The 17,559-nt window shown below is 43.2% G+C and overlaps 2 protein-coding genes across 6 annotated transcripts; both read left to right on the plus strand.

Annotated features, from left to right (window-relative positions):
• The first annotated feature begins 8 nt into the window (after positions 1 to 8).
• On the plus strand, positions 9 to 10,038 carry LOC109868357 (nucleolysin TIA-1). Of its 4 annotated transcripts, none has more exons than XM_020457840.2 (12): positions 9 to 270; positions 1,693 to 1,789; positions 2,792 to 2,890; positions 4,310 to 4,364; positions 4,570 to 4,657; positions 5,035 to 5,110; positions 5,358 to 5,466; positions 5,607 to 5,702; positions 5,819 to 5,903; positions 6,127 to 6,265; positions 6,550 to 6,698; positions 6,988 to 10,038. In XM_020457840.2, exons 1-12 carry the CDS (start codon positions 242 to 244, stop codon positions 7,124 to 7,126), a joined length of 1,161 nt encoding a protein of 386 aa, XP_020313429.1. In that variant the 5' UTR covers positions 9 to 241; the 3' UTR covers positions 7,127 to 10,038. The 4 variants fall into 4 exon arrangements, with proteins under 4 accessions (XP_020313429.1, XP_020313427.1, XP_020313428.1 ...); XM_020457838.2 differs by having other exon boundaries at positions 15 to 270; positions 6,127 to 6,277; XM_020457839.2 differs by having other exon boundaries at positions 15 to 270; positions 6,127 to 6,277; positions 6,553 to 6,698.
• Positions 10,039 to 12,080: 2,042 nt separating this feature from the next.
• On the plus strand, positions 12,081 to 17,480 carry lg23h2orf42 (linkage group 23 C2orf42 homolog). 2 transcript variants are annotated; one of them, XM_020458353.2, is made up of 8 exons: positions 12,081 to 12,225; positions 12,617 to 13,866; positions 13,979 to 14,092; positions 14,676 to 14,780; positions 14,862 to 14,969; positions 15,972 to 16,072; positions 16,258 to 16,420; positions 16,513 to 17,480. In XM_020458353.2, the coding sequence occupies exons 2-8, from the start codon at positions 12,672 to 12,674 to the stop codon at positions 16,737 to 16,739; spliced, it is 2,013 nt and encodes a 670-aa protein (XP_020313942.1). In that variant the 5' UTR covers positions 12,081 to 12,225; positions 12,617 to 12,671; the 3' UTR covers positions 16,740 to 17,480. The 2 variants fall into 2 exon arrangements, with proteins under 2 accessions (XP_020313942.1, XP_020313943.1); XM_020458354.2 differs by having other exon boundaries at positions 12,222 to 12,293.
• The last annotated feature ends 79 nt before the right edge of the window (positions 17,481 to 17,559 follow it).

The raw sequence follows: 17,559 nt of genomic DNA on the forward strand, positions 1-17,559 counted from the left end.
TATACCTTAGCGATGCCGTATATCCGCTCTCTTTCTCCGCCATTTTATGTCGCTTTTCTATTGTTCATAATTGAAGTTAGCAGGGGCGGCGGAGCGATTTACTGCGCATTAAAACATTTTTGGATATTGCTCAGTGGACATCAGCAAAATAGGGTAAAGGAGCAAGAATCCAAGGTCATCATAGAATACGACACACGTGGATTTTTCTCTCAGGGTTCGATCTCAACCTCGGTCGGAAAATATGATGGACGACGAAACACCCAAGACCCTGTATGTATGAATAGCGGCACGCTATTAGCTAGCCGAATGACCATTTATTTCAAGTATCAGTGCATCGGTCTTGTGTGTCAATTGCATTTTCATATGATGTGGTTCATAATAATCATGTCAGTCATTTCTCTACCCCCCTGTTTATTAGCTAGCTAGGACTGAGCCAGCCCGCTGGGTTTATGATGGAAATGCACTGGCTAATAGGCTAGTTAACTAACATGTCAGACGTGTCCATTTTTTAAGACAAAGGCACTGTAGCCACCTATGCTGTAGAAGAGAGAACATTGTTGCAACTTGCATAATTGTCTCTAAAGCCGCCTTTTTAGATCTCAACATTTCGAGATATTGTGATGTTCGCCTATTGGTGTTAAATGTAAATTTTGCATATTTAGGTAATGTCATATTTGAGGAAGACTAACGTTCGCATGATTAGCAGGATAACTAGCTATCTTGCTTTACTAACTCTTGTCGACAGCATGCCGGGCCTCTAAATTAGCTTCAGTATCATGCTGAACAATGCTGTTGTCGTTAGCCTTGTAACGTTACATTTCTACACCGTTGTCCATACAGTATTCAAGAAAGCACAACCTAACTGCTAACGTTGGCTATCTAGCTATACCTACACTGCTCGGCATACATCAATGATCAATAATAGTCGGGCGTCAATGTGTTATATGTTGCTGTTGGCTAACTACCTACCATACCTCTACAAATCTGAGATTCAGATTGGGTATGCCAGCTAGCTAACATGAATGTGTTAGTTGCAACTACGACACTGGCCATGCATGATAATGCACATATAGAAATTGTTGAATGCAATGTGAAAGCGCGGCCTAGTCCTCTCGGATGCCCAGATTCTGGGGCCTAGGCGCCTAATTTAGGAAATTCCAACTGGATGTTACTTACTCTACACATTTGTTTTAGTTTTTCTCGCGTTAGACACAAACTGCGACACTAACATAATCTGTCTTGAGAATGTTGCAAATATTATGTTCAGTAGCTGTAAAAGCCAGGTGTCTACTTTCCAAACAAAGCCGGCTAACGTTACTTGACTGGTTTTGTATGGCACTGCCTTATGTTATGGTTTCAGTTTCACCTCAGTTGTCTTCATGTGGCCATTGTTGCTATATGGTGCCTTGCATGGGCTGGTATCCATTTTAAGATTTGAAATACCGATATCTTAATTGTTAGCTGTGAGGTAGAATATACTGAGTTAAAGGGATAGTTCACCCCAAAATAAGAAACAATTCCAGACGGTTTATACCGCTGTACTTTGTCGATGGTGGTGAACTATCCATTTTAAATCCAGATCTTCACAACCACACTTCCTTGTCTATCAGGTAAGTGGCGCATTCGGAGTATCTTGTATTTGCTGAGTTGAACCCAGGGTGTCCATGCTGATGTGTTGTCACTGTGCTGCAGGTATGTTGGGAACCTGTCCCGGGATGTGACTGAAGCCCTCATCATGCAGCTGTTTGGACAGATCGGCCCCTGCAAGAGCTGTAAAATGATAGTAGACGTGAGTCCTTCCTATTGGCTAGGAATGAACCTTCTCCAATCAGATTCAACTCAGAATTACTTACCACTGCACCATGTTTAGTCAGAACAAATGGGAGAGAATGTTTTGAAATGGAAAAACAAAAAGAGCATTATGATTAGACTTAGACAAAATCCATATTGCAGTAAATTGCCTGAATTGTGGTGATGACAATGAATAGGATAAGTTTATAATATTAATGTGCACTGCAGCTTTTGTAAATTTATCATTTAAACTACTACTACTAGTTTGATGGTTCTAGGCACATATTGTCCCATTAACAATCACCCATATTAGATATCAGCAAAATGCCTGCGATAAGTGATTGGTATGGTCTGTGTCGATAATTTTCGGTTTAGCGTCCCATCTGTATTTGCACTCGTTGAGAGGGGTACCACTGCTTCAAAAACATTTTCTCTAGTTTTGTCCCTACTGAGCGCCGACCATGACTAGGGGCCTATTCAGTGGTCTGCAACACATTGCAGATAGGAATTTAATGTATAAAGCCTAAAGAAAAACAAATATGACCACACAATTCACTGTTCTACATGACAGAGGGATGTCTGTCCTACACACTTGCTTTATCTGGCACCCACTGAAAGTGACCCAGGACTCACTAGCCAAATTAGACAGAATAGCTTTGACCAGTAATAGTCAGCTGCCAGTTTAAGAACACATTGTACTGTTGGGAGTCTTTCTTCTGGGTTTGATTTACATTGAGTCTGTCAAGCTAAATAGAGGGAAGATTGTTTGGCTGATCTGTAGATGATGATGAATGATAATGCATTTTATTTGTATAGGATAATTGGAGTATAAAATGCTTTACATTTTAATTGTTTTTATTTAATTAGGAATGTCAGTAACAAATTCTTATTTAAGGAGGGAGACTTAACTAGACCGACATTTCACAAGGGTAGGATGAAACGGTGGGCAGGTCTGGTGTCAAAGGTAAAGTCCCTGTTCCTGTCCCCTGTTCCCCTCCAGACGGCAGGTAATGACCCATACTGCTTTGTGGAGTTCTACGAACACAGGCACGCAGCCTCGTCACTCGCAGCCATGAATGGTCGTAAAATAATGGGTAAGGTAAGCTATCGTATCTACAGGGTGAGTCTGGTTGGGTTGGCTTGGGGAGGGGAAGGAGGAGAGGGTTGGCCTACTTGATGTAGGACTGGAAAGGTCAGATTGGCGCAAGCAATATGGCGGCCCCATGAGGAATGGTTAGGGGTGGGGTTGATTTGGGACTGAGTCTCATTGCCTGGGTATCACACTGAATCATGTTATCAGTTCAATCTCAACAGTTGACATTAAACATCAGGGAGTATGACATGCATGGAATGTTTCCTCATTTAGCAATAATACCGCAACACCAGAATTTATTATTATTTTTTAAATATAAGTAGGCTACATTTGAATGGTCTTGCAGCATTCCTTACAACGGTAGGCTACTTTGTTCTTCACCCCGAAATCGGTCTCCATTCCTCACATGTCTAATGATAGCCTAGATAAGACTACATATTCCACACAAATGTTGTGTAGATGCCATTTAAAAATAAAAAAATGGGATCAATCTGCCGGCCTCAATCTCTAATTAATGGGGAAGTTTGACATCTGCACCATCGAATTCAGTCATATTACAATCTTTCCCGTTCATTTGGTTTTGAAGCCAGCAGATCTCGCAATGTAAATGAAACGCCTGGTTCATTTGACCTGGGGGAGATACTGAATGAAGGAGCGTGGATGACGGATTGCACTTGAATTCAAACACTATGAAACTCCTGTTGATAAGATGTTACGGATTTTTTAATTTTTTTCTAGTTACTGATTGGGCACCCTGGCCACCTGACCCTGGCCATCCCAGATTGGTTGTAGCTAATAGGCTTACTACTCTACATACTATTTAATCCTACTGGTAGAAACAGCTTCTGGACGTCACCCATGTACAGTTTCATGCTCAGAAGAGAACTTGGCATAGGCAATTAATATTGGCAGCATGTCCAATGACTTTAAACCTGGTTGGGTTGTGTAATCTTTCTAAGTAGTGTCCCCCATTGACCGGTTTCCAATAACACTCCTATACTTCTACCCTTATTTTTCTGTACTATGTGTTCTTTTGCAAAAATCCTTTGCATAAAGAATCCAAATAATACTATTTATATCTTTAAAGACACATTCAGTTGAAAATATTTTATCCTCAACAGGTATTGAAGGACCATTTGAGGAGTAATACAAGTTCGTAAAATTCACTTGTTTGTAAGTCCCTTGTTATTTGGACCTTTTTTTAAACTTCCTAGACGTTTTGTTCCAAATTTGATTGATTAGACGGTGAGACTGAATTGTGACGTAGTCTGAGTGTGACCAGGCTTTCCCTCTATCACTGGTGTGACTACAACAAGCCCTCTAATAGGCTGACAGACGCGTGCTGTACAAGTAAGGCTTGCTTTTCACCCCTCTTTCCATCCCCCTCTATCTTTTTCTCTTTCCATCTCTCTTTCTCTTCTTTAGGAGGTCAAGGTGAACTGGGCCACAACCCCTAGCAGCCAGAAGAAAGACACAAGCAGTGAGTACTATCTCTATTTATACTTTGACATGCACTGTACCTAACTGTGTTAAAGGAGTAGTGCCTATATAAAGCATGGAAACTTAATAATTATTCAAATGTGGCTAGACTTTGTGTATGGGGCATTTAGAGCACATTGTGTTATCCAGTTGACTTTTTGTCATCTTCAAAAAATTTATATACACATGGTTCTGTTTGCGTTCAGATCACTTCCATGTTTTCGTTGGAGACCTCAGTCCTGAAATCACCACGGATGACATCAAGGCTGCTTTTGCCCCCTTTGGGAGGATATCGTGAGTGTTCTCTTTCTCCCTACCCCAGTTGTCTCGGTTATGCTTATTCAAAAACACGACAAAGATGTTCCTTCAATCGTGAATGTTATTGATTGAACACGAGAACAAGCTGTATTCGCAGCATTCATCTGTAAATCTATTCTCTACAGGTCTTTTTGGAGTATGTCTCTCAACAAGCAGCTAATGAAATACTAATCACAGCACTTCTTAGTATCATACTTATCATCCAGTGCTTTACAGCAACGTGGGGCCGAAACCTCCCTGGACAGAAACCCAGTTAGTTGGTGGCAAGGAAAAGCTTCCTAGAAACACAGATGGATCAGTTGGCAGAGGCCATAACTTCCTGTTGTCTTGCTAACAGTAGTCTCTGTCCACAGTGATGCTCGGGTGGTGAAAGACATGGCTACTGGCAAATCTAAAGGCTATGGCTTTGTGTCCTTCTTCAACAAATGGGTGAGTGCCCGCCCCCTCCCAACCTCCACTTACTGTGCTGCATCTGGGGTTTGTGGCTTGCAAGAAACCATTAGCATCGGAGCAGTGTGAGACTCCATTCCTTTTTGTGTCCCCCCTCAGACGTCACCCAGCAATGTTTAGCCACTTTGAGCTATTGAGTTTACATGGGTGAAGACGAGATTTAGATTCTATGTTACACCATTATTACTATCACTATGCATAATAAATGGTATGCCTTTGTGTGTAGGATGCAGAGAATGCCATCCAACAGATGGGAGGTCAGTGGTTGGGAGGACGGCAGATCAGGACTAACTGGGCCACCAGGAAGCCCCCTGCGCCCAAAGCCACCTACGAGAGTGAGTTAGACACAACAGTCTAAAGAAGGACTTGCGCGCGCACACCTGCTGGCATCCGATTTGGGGAAAAATGTATGAAAAAAATTGGCAGATTTTTTTTTCATTCATGCTTTAAATCAACCTTCTCCCCTGTGGAGCAGCAAACACCAAACACCTGTCGTTTGAAGAGGTTGTGAACCAGTCCAGTCCCAGCAACTGTACCGTCTACTGTGGAGGTGTCACAACAGGCCTCACAGGTCAGAACCTCAAGACAATCTGTATTATGGAAGTCACAACATAACTTGCAGGTTATTTAGATGGAATATGTGATGTCATTGGTGACCCCATCCTTACTGATGTACCTTGTTTCCAGAGCAACTGATGAGGCAGACCTTCACCCCCTTCGGTCAGATCATGGAGATCAGAGTTTTCCCAGACAAAGGCTACTCATTTGTGAGGTAAGTCCATGCACATTTTCTACAGAATACACTGTTCCAGAATCCCGTATTTCCACAGAGTAACCCAGAATCACAGCAAAACCTGGTAATCTCCAGGTGAAAACGTGGAACTTTTCACTGCTGACCAGGTGTCTGCATCTCTAGTTCGATGGGAAGAGCCCTGATGGTGACCTAGAAGTTGTTCGGGAGATTTTCCTCTCACCTGCGTCTCTCCCTGGTATAGGTTCAACTCCCACGAGGGAGCGGCCCACGCCATAGTGTCAGTGAACGGGACGTCCATAGATGGTCACGTGGTGAAGTGTTACTGGGGGAAAGAAACCACAGACATGGTCAGCCCCATGCAGCAGGTACAGATGCCTCAGGTAAGACCACAGGTAACAGCACTTCCTTTCTCATACAACATCCTTTACACTCTCTTAGATATAATACATGTGTAATAACATGGACATGATGTACACGTGTCATAACATATCTACGATATACATGTGTAATAACATCTATATGCTCAGCTTTAGGGGCTTGATGTAGCGGTTGCCCATAAGCACAGAGCAAAGTGGGCTATCTAAGTAAACAGAAAAACATAGACCCATTTTGATCCAATAGTTCATCAATTACATAGTTTGAACCCTAAGTGTTGTCTCCACAGCAGAACAAAATAGGTTTTGCAGCGCAGCCCTACGGCCAGTATGCCCAGTGGTACGGTAACGCCCAGCAGATTGGCCAATACGTCCCAAACGGGTGGCAGGTGCCCACCTACGGAGTCTATGGACAGGCCTGGAACCAGCAGGGATTCAAGTGAGTACTTGTGGACTCCTAGAGGGAAGGGAACAAGGTGTTTGAAGAAAATGCAGCCAGATGTCAGGAGACTTGTATAACATTTCAGCCCAGATGTTGGGAGGAGACTTGTTTAACATTAGTGACCCTTGAAGATCAATCTGAACTTCTTGTTCGTGTCGTTGCTCTCTCTCTTCTTCCCTCTCATGACCTTTACCCTCCTGCCCTTTAACCATCACCGATTTTGGGTTTACATCTTTCTCTCCCCATCCTTCACCTATCCTCTAACCTCCATGTTGTCTCTGTGTAGCCATTTACAGGCGGGTGCAGGGTGGACGGGCGTGGGAGCCGTCAGTAATGGTGGTGTGGTGGAGCCTGGACAAGGAGTCAATGGGACTGTGCTGGCCAACCAGTCCGGCATGGGCACCGCTGGCTACCACACCCACTGATCAGCGTTGGCCTGGCGGCCCAGAGTCGGCCTCCTACCCTCCACAACAGGGATCCTATACAGGGGGTGGGGGGCCAACATGTGCCCTGTCTTTTACAACATGATTAAGAACTCTATGACGGGGAGGGGGGGGGTTCCCCTGTCCGTCCCCCCCACCCAACCTGGTTTTTACATGTAAGTTTTATGGTGGAGAAGAGGAGGAAACGCTTGTGTGTCATTGGCGATAGAGTTGCCCAGTTGCCCAGTCCTGGTATATAAGATACACACCTGTGTGTGTGTGTATACAGTACCAGTAAAACGTTTATTCCAGGGTTTTTCTTTATTTGTACCATTTTCTACATTGTAGAATAATAGCAAAGACATCAAAACTATGAAGTAACACACATGGAATCATGTAGTAACCAAAATAGTGAAACAAATCAAAATACATTTTTATATTTGAGATTGTTCAAATTAGACACCATTTACCTTGACAGCTTTGTACATTCTTGGCATTCTCACAACCAGCTTCATGAGGAATGCTTTTCCAACATTCTTGAAGGAGTTCCCACATGCTGAGCACTTGGCTGCATTTCCTTCACTCTGCGGTCCAACTCATCCCAAACTATCTCAATTGGGTTGAGGTCGGGTGATTGTAGAATCCAGGTCATCTCATGCAGCACTCATCACTCGCCTTCCTGGTCAAATAGCCCTTACACAGCCTGGAGGGGTTTTGAGGTTTTCCTGTTGAAAACAACTTAGTCCCAATAAGCGCAAACCAGAAGGGATGGCGTATCGCTGCAGAATGCTGTGGTAGCCATGCTGGTTAAGTGTGCCTTGAATTCTAAATAAATCAGTGTCACCGGCAAAGCACCATCACACCTCGTCCTCCATACTTCACAGGGGAACCACACATGCAGAGATCATCCGTTAACCTACTCTGCATCTCACAACGACACTGCTGTTGGAACCAAAAATCTAATTTGGACTAATTTGACCAAAGGAAAGATTTCCACCGGTCTCATGTCCATTGGTTGTGTTTCATGGCCCAAGCAAGTCTCTTCTTATTGGTGTCCTTTAGTAGTGGTTTCTTTGCAGCAGTTGGACCATGAAGGCCTGATTCACAGTTTCCTCTGAACAGTTGATGTCTGTTACTTGAACACTGTGTAGCATTTATTTGGGATGCAATTTCTGAGGCTGGTAACTAATAAACTTATCCTCAGTAGCAGAGGTAATTCTGGGTCAAACATTCCTCTGGCGGTCCTCAAGAGAGTCAGTTTCATCATAGCGCTGGATGGTTTTTGCGACTGCACTTGAAGAAACTTTCAAACTTGTTGAAATTTTCCGCATTGACTGACCATGTCTTAACGTAATGATGGACTGTCATTTCTCTTTGCTTATTTGAGTTTTTCTAGCCATAATATGGACTTAACCCTATTTGGTAAAAGACTATCTTCTGTATACCACCCCTACCTAGTCACATCACAACTGATTGGCTGAAAGGCATTTAGAAGGAAAGAAATTCCACAAATTAACTTTTAACAAGGTACACCTCTTAATTGAAATTAATTCCAGGTGACTACCTCATGAAGCTGGTTGAGAGAATGCCAAGAGGGTGCAAAGCTGTCATCAAAGGTTAGCTAATTTGAAGAAGGTAAAATATATGTTTTTAACACTTGCTTACTACATGATTCCATATGTGTTATTTCATAGTTTTGATGTCTTCACTAGTCTACAATGCAGAAAATAGTCAAACAAAAAAAACAACTGGAATGAGTAGGTGTCTGAACATTTGACTGGTACTGTATACATGCGTACACACACCCTACAACTGACTCATGAATCAAAAAGGACTATGCCATTTTTAATTAAAGTACTATTAAATGATAAAGACATATTTTGGATTTGCTTTTTCTCGTTGGTTTGTTTTGAACGATTTCCCCTGCTGATATCGTTAAGAAACGAGCTTTGCCTTTTTTTGGGGGGGGACTGTCATTTTAAAGAAATGTTTAAATCAATGACTCCATGGAATCATGTGAAATGTAAGAACCTTTTTTTGTTTTTTTATGTTTATAAAAAACGAATCAAATGGATGTCAACTGTTGTATTTTTTTAAATCTCAATATCTCAACTAAGAAACAATTGCAGGGATTACTGCCACTGTTCTTCTTTCTTTTAAAGGCAGACAAATATTGCACAATACTATTACTTAGTTACCTTTTCACAAAATTTGATGTTACACAAATTCTAGGTATTTTGAATTGTTTTGCATTCCACTTTTTTCCTGTTGAAACTTTTGTTTTAGGAGGGCGTACGTACGTATACTGTTTTGTATGTAAATAACCAAACAAAGTCTGTTCAACTGTTCTGACGCTGTATAAAGAGGAAGAAACCTCATGTTAATTATGGAAGCTTGCTTGCTTTTTGATGGCCAGGGCTGGGGATTTAAACTAGACTGGGGCATATTAGCATCACTGCTAAATGCTGGTCCATTACAATGTAGGGACAGTGCAACATTTGATTCTTCCAGGGGCCTGAGGAGAGCGAACGGCAGTGCAAAAATGATCTATACTGAAAAGTAATGTAGAATTAAAGTTATTCTGTGTATACAACCTAAATATTGAACCTTTTGGTGTTTTTTTATGACAAAGTAGTAAATAGTTATCAAACGTAAAAAAATGAAACTTGAATGGATCATAATTTTGCACTGTGCCCCCCCCCCCCCCCCCCCCCACGGAGTTGTTTAAATAATACAGTTGGATGAGACCCATTGTGTTGCCTTACTTTGAGTTAATTTAATTTTAACCAACCAATTTATCATAGAGTAGGCAGTGCCTAAGGATAGACCTTATGTTTTGGGGGTGGGGTTATGTTGCTGATGCTATAACGTGTTCTGGCTTTGTCCCATTAAAATGCTGATGCTTATAAACATTGCTTGCGGAAACGGATCATATTTCTATCTCCATCACACGTTTTGTTACTGTTTTTACAGGCTTGAGTTGAGAGTATTGTGAGAGGTGGTCCAGTCTTACAACGAAATGCATTTTTTTGTTTACAATGAGCTTTCCTACTTGTAGTATTCAGATCCATTGATTTTTGTCATCAGATAACACGTTTTGTAAGTAACAGAAACTGGAATTACAAGAGCAGGGCAGGCCTACATACATTACATACACTTGACCCAAGCTGTGTTTGAATTTCTGATCTACAGGTATGAACGAGTCTCTTCTCTGAAAAGGCCTTTCATCTCGGCCATGTGACCAACACCAGTAATGTGTATACGCTGCCTTCACTTGCTAGTCGGAAATATCCGATTTACTACATTTCCGACTTGCTATCTAGATCTGAATAGCATGTGAACGTGGCAACAAACATTGTATTGCTGATGCTATGTAGTGACCATTTGAGTGGCTTTGAAGCCACTGGTCAGCCATATTTGCACTCCAGTAGGAGCAGTCCTCCATAGGAATGCATTTTTTAATTGGACCTTTATTTAACTAGGCAAGTCATTTGAGAACAAATTCGTATTTACAATGACTGCCTAGGAACAGTGGGTTAACTGCCTTGTTCAGGGGCAGAATGACAACAAAAAAACTAACATTGACCAAAAACATATACTTTAAAGACTTATAATTTTATGTATAGCTCACAATTTAAAAGCATTTGAATGAAGGTGTCTGTAATAGAATAAACGTGGCAAAAAACAATGTCATTAAATGCATTTCTATAGAGCTCGCCAGTTTGTAGTCATAAAACCCGGAAATTAGTTACCTCTGGTTCATTCAGCGAAAAATGAATTGGGAAAGAATAGGGTTTTGGGGATAAATGCCGAAAATAAAGTCTGAGGTTATCACTAGTTTAAGAGATTATATACCTTTTGTTCTATGAGATGTCAAATTAACCTGACCTTTTTGAATTATGAAGCCTTTAAGTGCTTTTTTAAATTGCATAAATGCTTCAAAATTAACAAAAAGGTGACATCTGATGAAGATTATCCTAGAACAAAATGTATAAGATCTTATAAAGCCATATTCATATTCAGAATACATTTTACTGGGGAGCTCAAGTAATGTAATTATGTCCACGAGCACGAATCACCACATACCTAATTTAGTTTTGTCCGAACTGCTATATCAGTCATTTTTATTTGTCGGGAAGGTTATTACCCCAGCCGTAAAAACCTACTGTTTTTCGGCAAACTCCAAGTTCTTCTGATAATATTTATCCCGGGCGAATCGTCATCCCTGTGTTTTTAGGGATTATTACAGAGTTTAACTGGTGCTGCACCCAGTTTGCGCTATGCACTAGCCTACAGATGAATGATCTGTTTTGTCACATATAAACCATTCTAGTGCCATACTTCTTTTTTTAAATATGAAGTGGACGATATTGTGCCAATAAATTGATACATTGCTAAATACGTCAGGTCTGCATAGGTTACCGTTTATGGTTATTATTGATTTCCATTTTTATTTTTGACTTTCTCCGAACTGAAGGCCATTAAGCCAATATTAGGTTATCCCTAGACATTTGAAATATCTTCACACCTAGAAGAGCCTCTGCGTTTCCGTCATAATGGTCAATTGAGAATGAGAAAACACCCCGAAATTACAGGGCAGTTTGGTAAAACTAATCCCCTCCTAATCGTCCACTGAAAAAACGGACATGTTGGGGTTATTATTACATAACCGACGTTCTATAGTAATACTAGTTCCATGAGAGTATGGCTTAAACCTGTTTTTACCACCACATTTATTTTCAGCATATATCCAAAAACACCATTCATTTCCTCATAGGCTTTGTCCAGTGAACCTTTGTGGAGGTAGAACAATGAGCTAGTAATAGATCTTTGCTATCTGTGGAGTTAGTGCTTTCAAAAATACGCCATTACTATTTTACAACCGTGGGGGAGTACCAAGATGGAGGTGCGGTGAATTAAACATCTACTTTATGTATAAGTCATTGTCCAACACCCTACCCAATCAGGATGCTCGTTACAGGCGCAATGCGGAGACACGGATGTAAGGAGGAATGGCGACGGTCGAGGAGAAGAGGAGGTTTGTGTATGAACACTGGAACCACCATACAGCACCAGGATTATAGGTAGTGAAAAAAACACAGGTATGCATTCAGCTGTAACCAATCATGGTTCAAACACAGGCGTGGAGCAGTAGATTGCAATGTTTATGGTATAATTATGGACGCATTTTACGCACCGTTATTGTTCACTTCAGGAACAATGTCATCCTACATAAATTGTCTTTTCTATTCCTTTCTTATCAAAGTTACATGTGTTGAAAAGTAACCGTTTTTTTATGATAAATTATTTGTTATATTTTGTATTAAACCCCCCCCACTTATTTCTGATTACATAAGGAAACGCGAAAAAGACCTACAAAGGCTTGACTGGAACAAAAGATTGCATTATGACCTAAGTTATTTTTTGATCACATTGATTACAGTAATATCTACTTGCTGAAATTAGATCAGGCTGTATCTGTTTTCTTTTCAGACCTACTCTGTCTACCAGACTTCAGGCCAACTGCCAGTGGAGACCGGCTGCCCAAATGGAGTCTGTTGTGGCAGTAACCTCACCTCCTGCATCGGTGGTTGCCCCTACACCCCACAACCTTTGCTCAAAGCAGAGAGAGAGTAGCAAGAAGACTGCTACCAGCACCAACCCCTCCTTTCTGTCCAATCTGGGCAAGCCCACCCTACGAGGGATCAGGAAGTGTCCCCAGTGTGGCGTTTTCAACGGCACCCGTGGGCTCAGCTGCAAGAACAAGGCTTGTGGAATTGTCTTCAGAGATGGGGGGGCTGTGGGGGGAGGCAGAGGGGCCAAGAGAGGAGCAATGGAGGTGGTGCGGGTGGTGATTGATGGAGGAGGGGAAGATGAAGAGGGAGATGAAGGAAGATGTGGTGAATCCTCAGGTGGAGGTGCGCAGGTGTTCTCTGTCTGTCAGCGAGTGAGAGGGGTGGGAGCGGCTGCAACACAGCGCGGGTTCATAGAGCTTGTCCCCACGGATACGGCCATTGCCACGAGTGAAGGGGCGACTCTGCTGACCCGGGTCAACATGGGCCGCTGCTTCCTGCCCACCTGCCGCCATGCCAACGGTCAAAGGTCAGGCCAGAGCCAGTCGCAGCAGGCAGCTGTTCTGACCAACCCCCCCTCCAAGCATGGCTTGTCTAACTCCGTCACTCCCTGTGTCCACGTGAAGCAGGCCATGGAGTGCCAGGTGCAGGCCACCCCTCTCCCCCTGAAGAGCTCTATCCTGGAGGGGCTTCAGGCCTCAGTCGAGGCCAGGGAAGAGCTCTGGAGGTTGGCTACTGAATCCCCGGGACCCCTGGTTCAGCGGGTGAACAAAGATACTCTGGTGGTGAAATGTCACAGTGGACCAAGTCATCCTCTGGGGCTGCTGCACCTAACTGTAGGCGCGGCGGGGTCTGGTGTTGGGGGGAAGGGGAAGGGGAAGGTCAGAGAGGGGGCTGTGTTTCAGTGTTCCTGTCAAGGGGGTGTCAGAGGAGGTACGGCAGGAGGAAGAGTGGCCGTGGAAACCTCCCAGAATGGGGATGGGGAGGTGAGAGGGTCCTCAGGTGGCGTCTCCTCTGGTGTCTTACCTGACTCCACCTCTCGGCCTGGTGCTGATGCTGGCCCTACAGCTCCATACCTCTGCCTCCACTTCTATGCCTGTGTTTGCGCCTTCACCAGTGACGAGAAACTGGCCTCAGAGTTCACAGGTTTCCTCAACTACAGCTCCAATGGTAGGTCCCTAGGAGAGGGATTGATGTGTGTGATCTTTGTTTAATATTTCATGGTGTATGTATGTGTTCACTGCAGTACCTGTAGGAGACTCTGTTGTCATCTGTACTACAGGTGTACAACAGAATGCTGACTGCACAGTCCTCTGTGGCTCCAGTCCACCTCAGCTGCCTGAACCAATCGCCGCTCACAAAACCAAGAGACTCCGTCTGGACGAGCACCTCATTGGTGAGCTGCCCTGTCAATCACACTGTTCATCCAATAGAAGTGTGAGTGCCTCATCATGAAAATAGGATATTTTTTATGTTCTTTGAAATCTGCCTGAGCACAATTTTTTTCTCTCGATCTGTCCTTCTCTGTTATCATCTATCCTCTTTTTCCTCTGTCACTCCTTTCTTCTTCCTTTTCCCCTGTAAGTCCCTCCTTCCTTCTCTCTCCACCCTCCATTCAGCTGTATGTCCTGTAGGGTGGGTAGGGGTAGGATGGGTAGAGGAGGCCTTGTCAGAGGAAAGGTCGTTGTGCTCCTGTATCTATTGGGCTCAAGAACGCAGGTGCAGCCTGCCTGCCTCCTTTCTCTCTGTCGCTCTGTGTCTTAACCACTGCCTCTGTCCTGTCCATCTGTCCTCCCTTTCTGTCTCTCACGGCCTTTCTCACGGCCTTTCTCACGGCCTTTCTCACGGCCTTTCTCACTGCCTTTCTCACTGCCTTTCTGCCCCTTAACGGTATCCAATAAACCACAGATTCTTGAGCATTAAAAGGTCATTATATTATTCTATCTCTTTTAATTAATTATGACTTGTCTGTGTGTCAGGGAGCAGTCAGCCTGTGGATGAGAGCCTGGTGACCCTGGGCTTCCAGCAGTGGCTAGCCAGCGTTACAGAGAGGATCCACCTGACCATGCACTACCAGTTTGATGGTAACACACACACACACACAGCCCTCCGTGCCTCTGTGTTTGTCTAATTGATGATGATGATAAAGATGTTGTTGTCTCCAGGTCAGCCGGAGCCTCTGGTGTTCCACATTCCCCATGTTTTCTTCAACACCCTGCAGTATCGTCTGTCCCTGGGCTCCAAGAAGAGACGGCTGCCTAATGCTACCTCAGGTAACCCTTAACCCTAACCTAACCCAACGCCATCCCGAGTTCAACTATAGTGAGCTCCAAAAGTACTGGGACAGTGACCCTTGTTTGTTGTTGTTTTGGTTCTGTACTTCAGCACTTTGGATTTTAAATGACACAATGACTATGAGGTTAATGTTCAGACTGTCAGCTTTAATTTGAGGGTACCAATACTTTTGGTCCCCTGAAATTGGGGACAGTATGTACCAAAAGTGTCATAATTTCTAAACTGTTTCCCACCATATGGATGGAAATACCTTCAAATTGAAGCTGACAGTCTGCACTTAACCTCATAGTCATTGTGTCATTTAAAATGCTGGAGTACAGAACCAAACCAACAACAAACAAGGGTCACTGTCCCAGTACTTTTGGAGCTCACTGTATAACGCTACAAATGAGCCTACTCTAACCCTAACAGCCTCGGACAAGCTTTGTTTACATTGTTCCGAACTCCTGGGGAACTTGTCAGCCGAAAGAAAGATGCCAAAAATACGGTGGAGTCTAGATGAATGCCAGTGACACATTGCCACCTATCAAATCGATTAAACATTTTGATTGGGTGGAGCTCCAAACAGAGGTTATGTTTCTAAAACATTTTCTGACTTGCAACAAGCTAACTAGCATACGATACAAAAAAGAAGGCAGAATAGGCTACTAAAATGTTGTCTAACCGGTAGGAAAAGAGGCACAATCAAAACTAGGAAAAAACAACTCATTTGAATTTCTACTCTGAGACAATCAAATGCGAGCTTTAACAGCCAGCACTCCCATTCAAATACAAAATCCAATACTGAAGTTCTCCAGACTTCCAATATTTGAGTCATCAAGATGAGATTTGGAAAGATGGCCTCACGAGACTAACCCTAATGCAACTACAGGTAAACCTTAACCCAACACCAAACATAACACTAAAGTAACCACCAGTTTTAGGCTGAGTTACAAGGGAAACATGTTTTGTTGTCTTATCGTTTTGTTTTCTTTGGTCAGCGTTTGTAAGGAATGATGATCTGCACCATGGCTCCTTCCCCAAGTACACCTGGCACATCACCAACCTGATGCAGGTGAAACGCATCTTCGACACCCCAGAGGTCAGCTCCCTCTTCTTCACTCCTCCCCATCTCCCTCCTTCATCTCATCCACTCACACGGTCTTCAGACTGCTCGTGTCATGTATTTACCACAGGGTGTTGGTATGTTTTGGTCTTAGTCACTCTGTGACTTTCTATCTCACCATGCATCCTTCTCCCACTCTCTGTCTTCCTCTGTCTGTCTAGCTGCCCCTGGAGTTGACCCAGAGTTTTGTGAAGAACAGTGATGGTTCCTACTCTCCTTTCCGCTGCCCAGAGCCTCTTCATCCTCACCCCACTGAGGGCTACAGCCGGACGGACAGATCCCAGGCCATACGACCCCTGGAGCTACGCACCTTTCTCCAAGTCGGTCAGTGTGTGTGTGTGTGTGTGTGTGTGAGAGAGAGCTGGGCTGGACTGCTATGTGATGTCATATGATCTGATTTGTTGTGATCACCACAGGACTGTGTACAGCGGATCAGAAGGATCCCACTCCCTTTGTGATCGAGTGGATCCCAGACATCCTGCCTCGCTGTCGCGTCGGAGAGCTCCGCATCCGCTTCCAGTATGGTCACCAGCACGGAGGACAGACGGAATACTGTGATGGAACACCGAGACGCACCGGAGCGGGAGGGGGGACAGGTAGGGGGGGTTGCAAGTCATCATCAGATACCTCCCTTCCCAAATAAAAAGTTCCACAGGCAACTGTCCCATGAGAAATCACTGGAGGATCTGTTAGTTAATAGTTCTGGGAATTATGAAAGTCTCTAGAGCATTGTTTTTAGATGAAGGGGGACCAGTTTTTAGAGAGAGAATTGGGGGGGGGGGGACATTTTGAGAGAAGGAAAGAAGAGATGTGAAAGAGTGCTGCTGATGGCCAAGAATTGTATTTTTTTATATCACTGTTTGCACACTTCTCCCAAAGTTACCCTATGTCCCTTCCATTGCAGCTAACATGGATTTGTGTTAATTCACGCTATTACATGACTTCTATGTATCAAATCGCAGGTGCTTGATAACATTAGCTACTCTGCAGAGAAGTAGCATCTGAATGTAATATCAAGTCATTGAGTTAATCAAATGACAAATGTGTGTGAGGCTTATGTGTGTGTCTGAAGGATTGTAAATGAATGACATCTGATTGAATACCCTTTGCATGTGTGTGTGCATTTATAAGTGGTGTATAATGAATAAGAACTTTCTGGTGTGTAGTGATCTAATTTACTGTCGAGTAGAACATTTACATTTGTGCCCGTAGTTACAGAATAACATAATGGTTTGTCTTTTTGTAGTGTAGATTAATACATTTATTGACTTTGAGAATAGACAGTCTTTCTTCTTTTTCTATTTTTCTATTTCTTAGCTTCGCTCCCTCCCATCCTTTACATGACTTATTTTACTGATTAAAGAGTGTGCACACTTGTGTCCTAGATGTTGTTTTTTTCTGCCAAAGTGTTGAGCTTAGTCTTTGTCCACCAGGTGGTGACATTGGCTAATAATTTCACACCA

The sequence above is a fragment of the Oncorhynchus kisutch genome, linkage group LG23 (assembly GCF_002021735.2).
Source record: "Oncorhynchus kisutch isolate 150728-3 linkage group LG23, Okis_V2, whole genome shotgun sequence".
NCBI classification, from domain to species: Eukaryota; Metazoa; Chordata; class Actinopteri; order Salmoniformes; family Salmonidae; genus Oncorhynchus; species Oncorhynchus kisutch.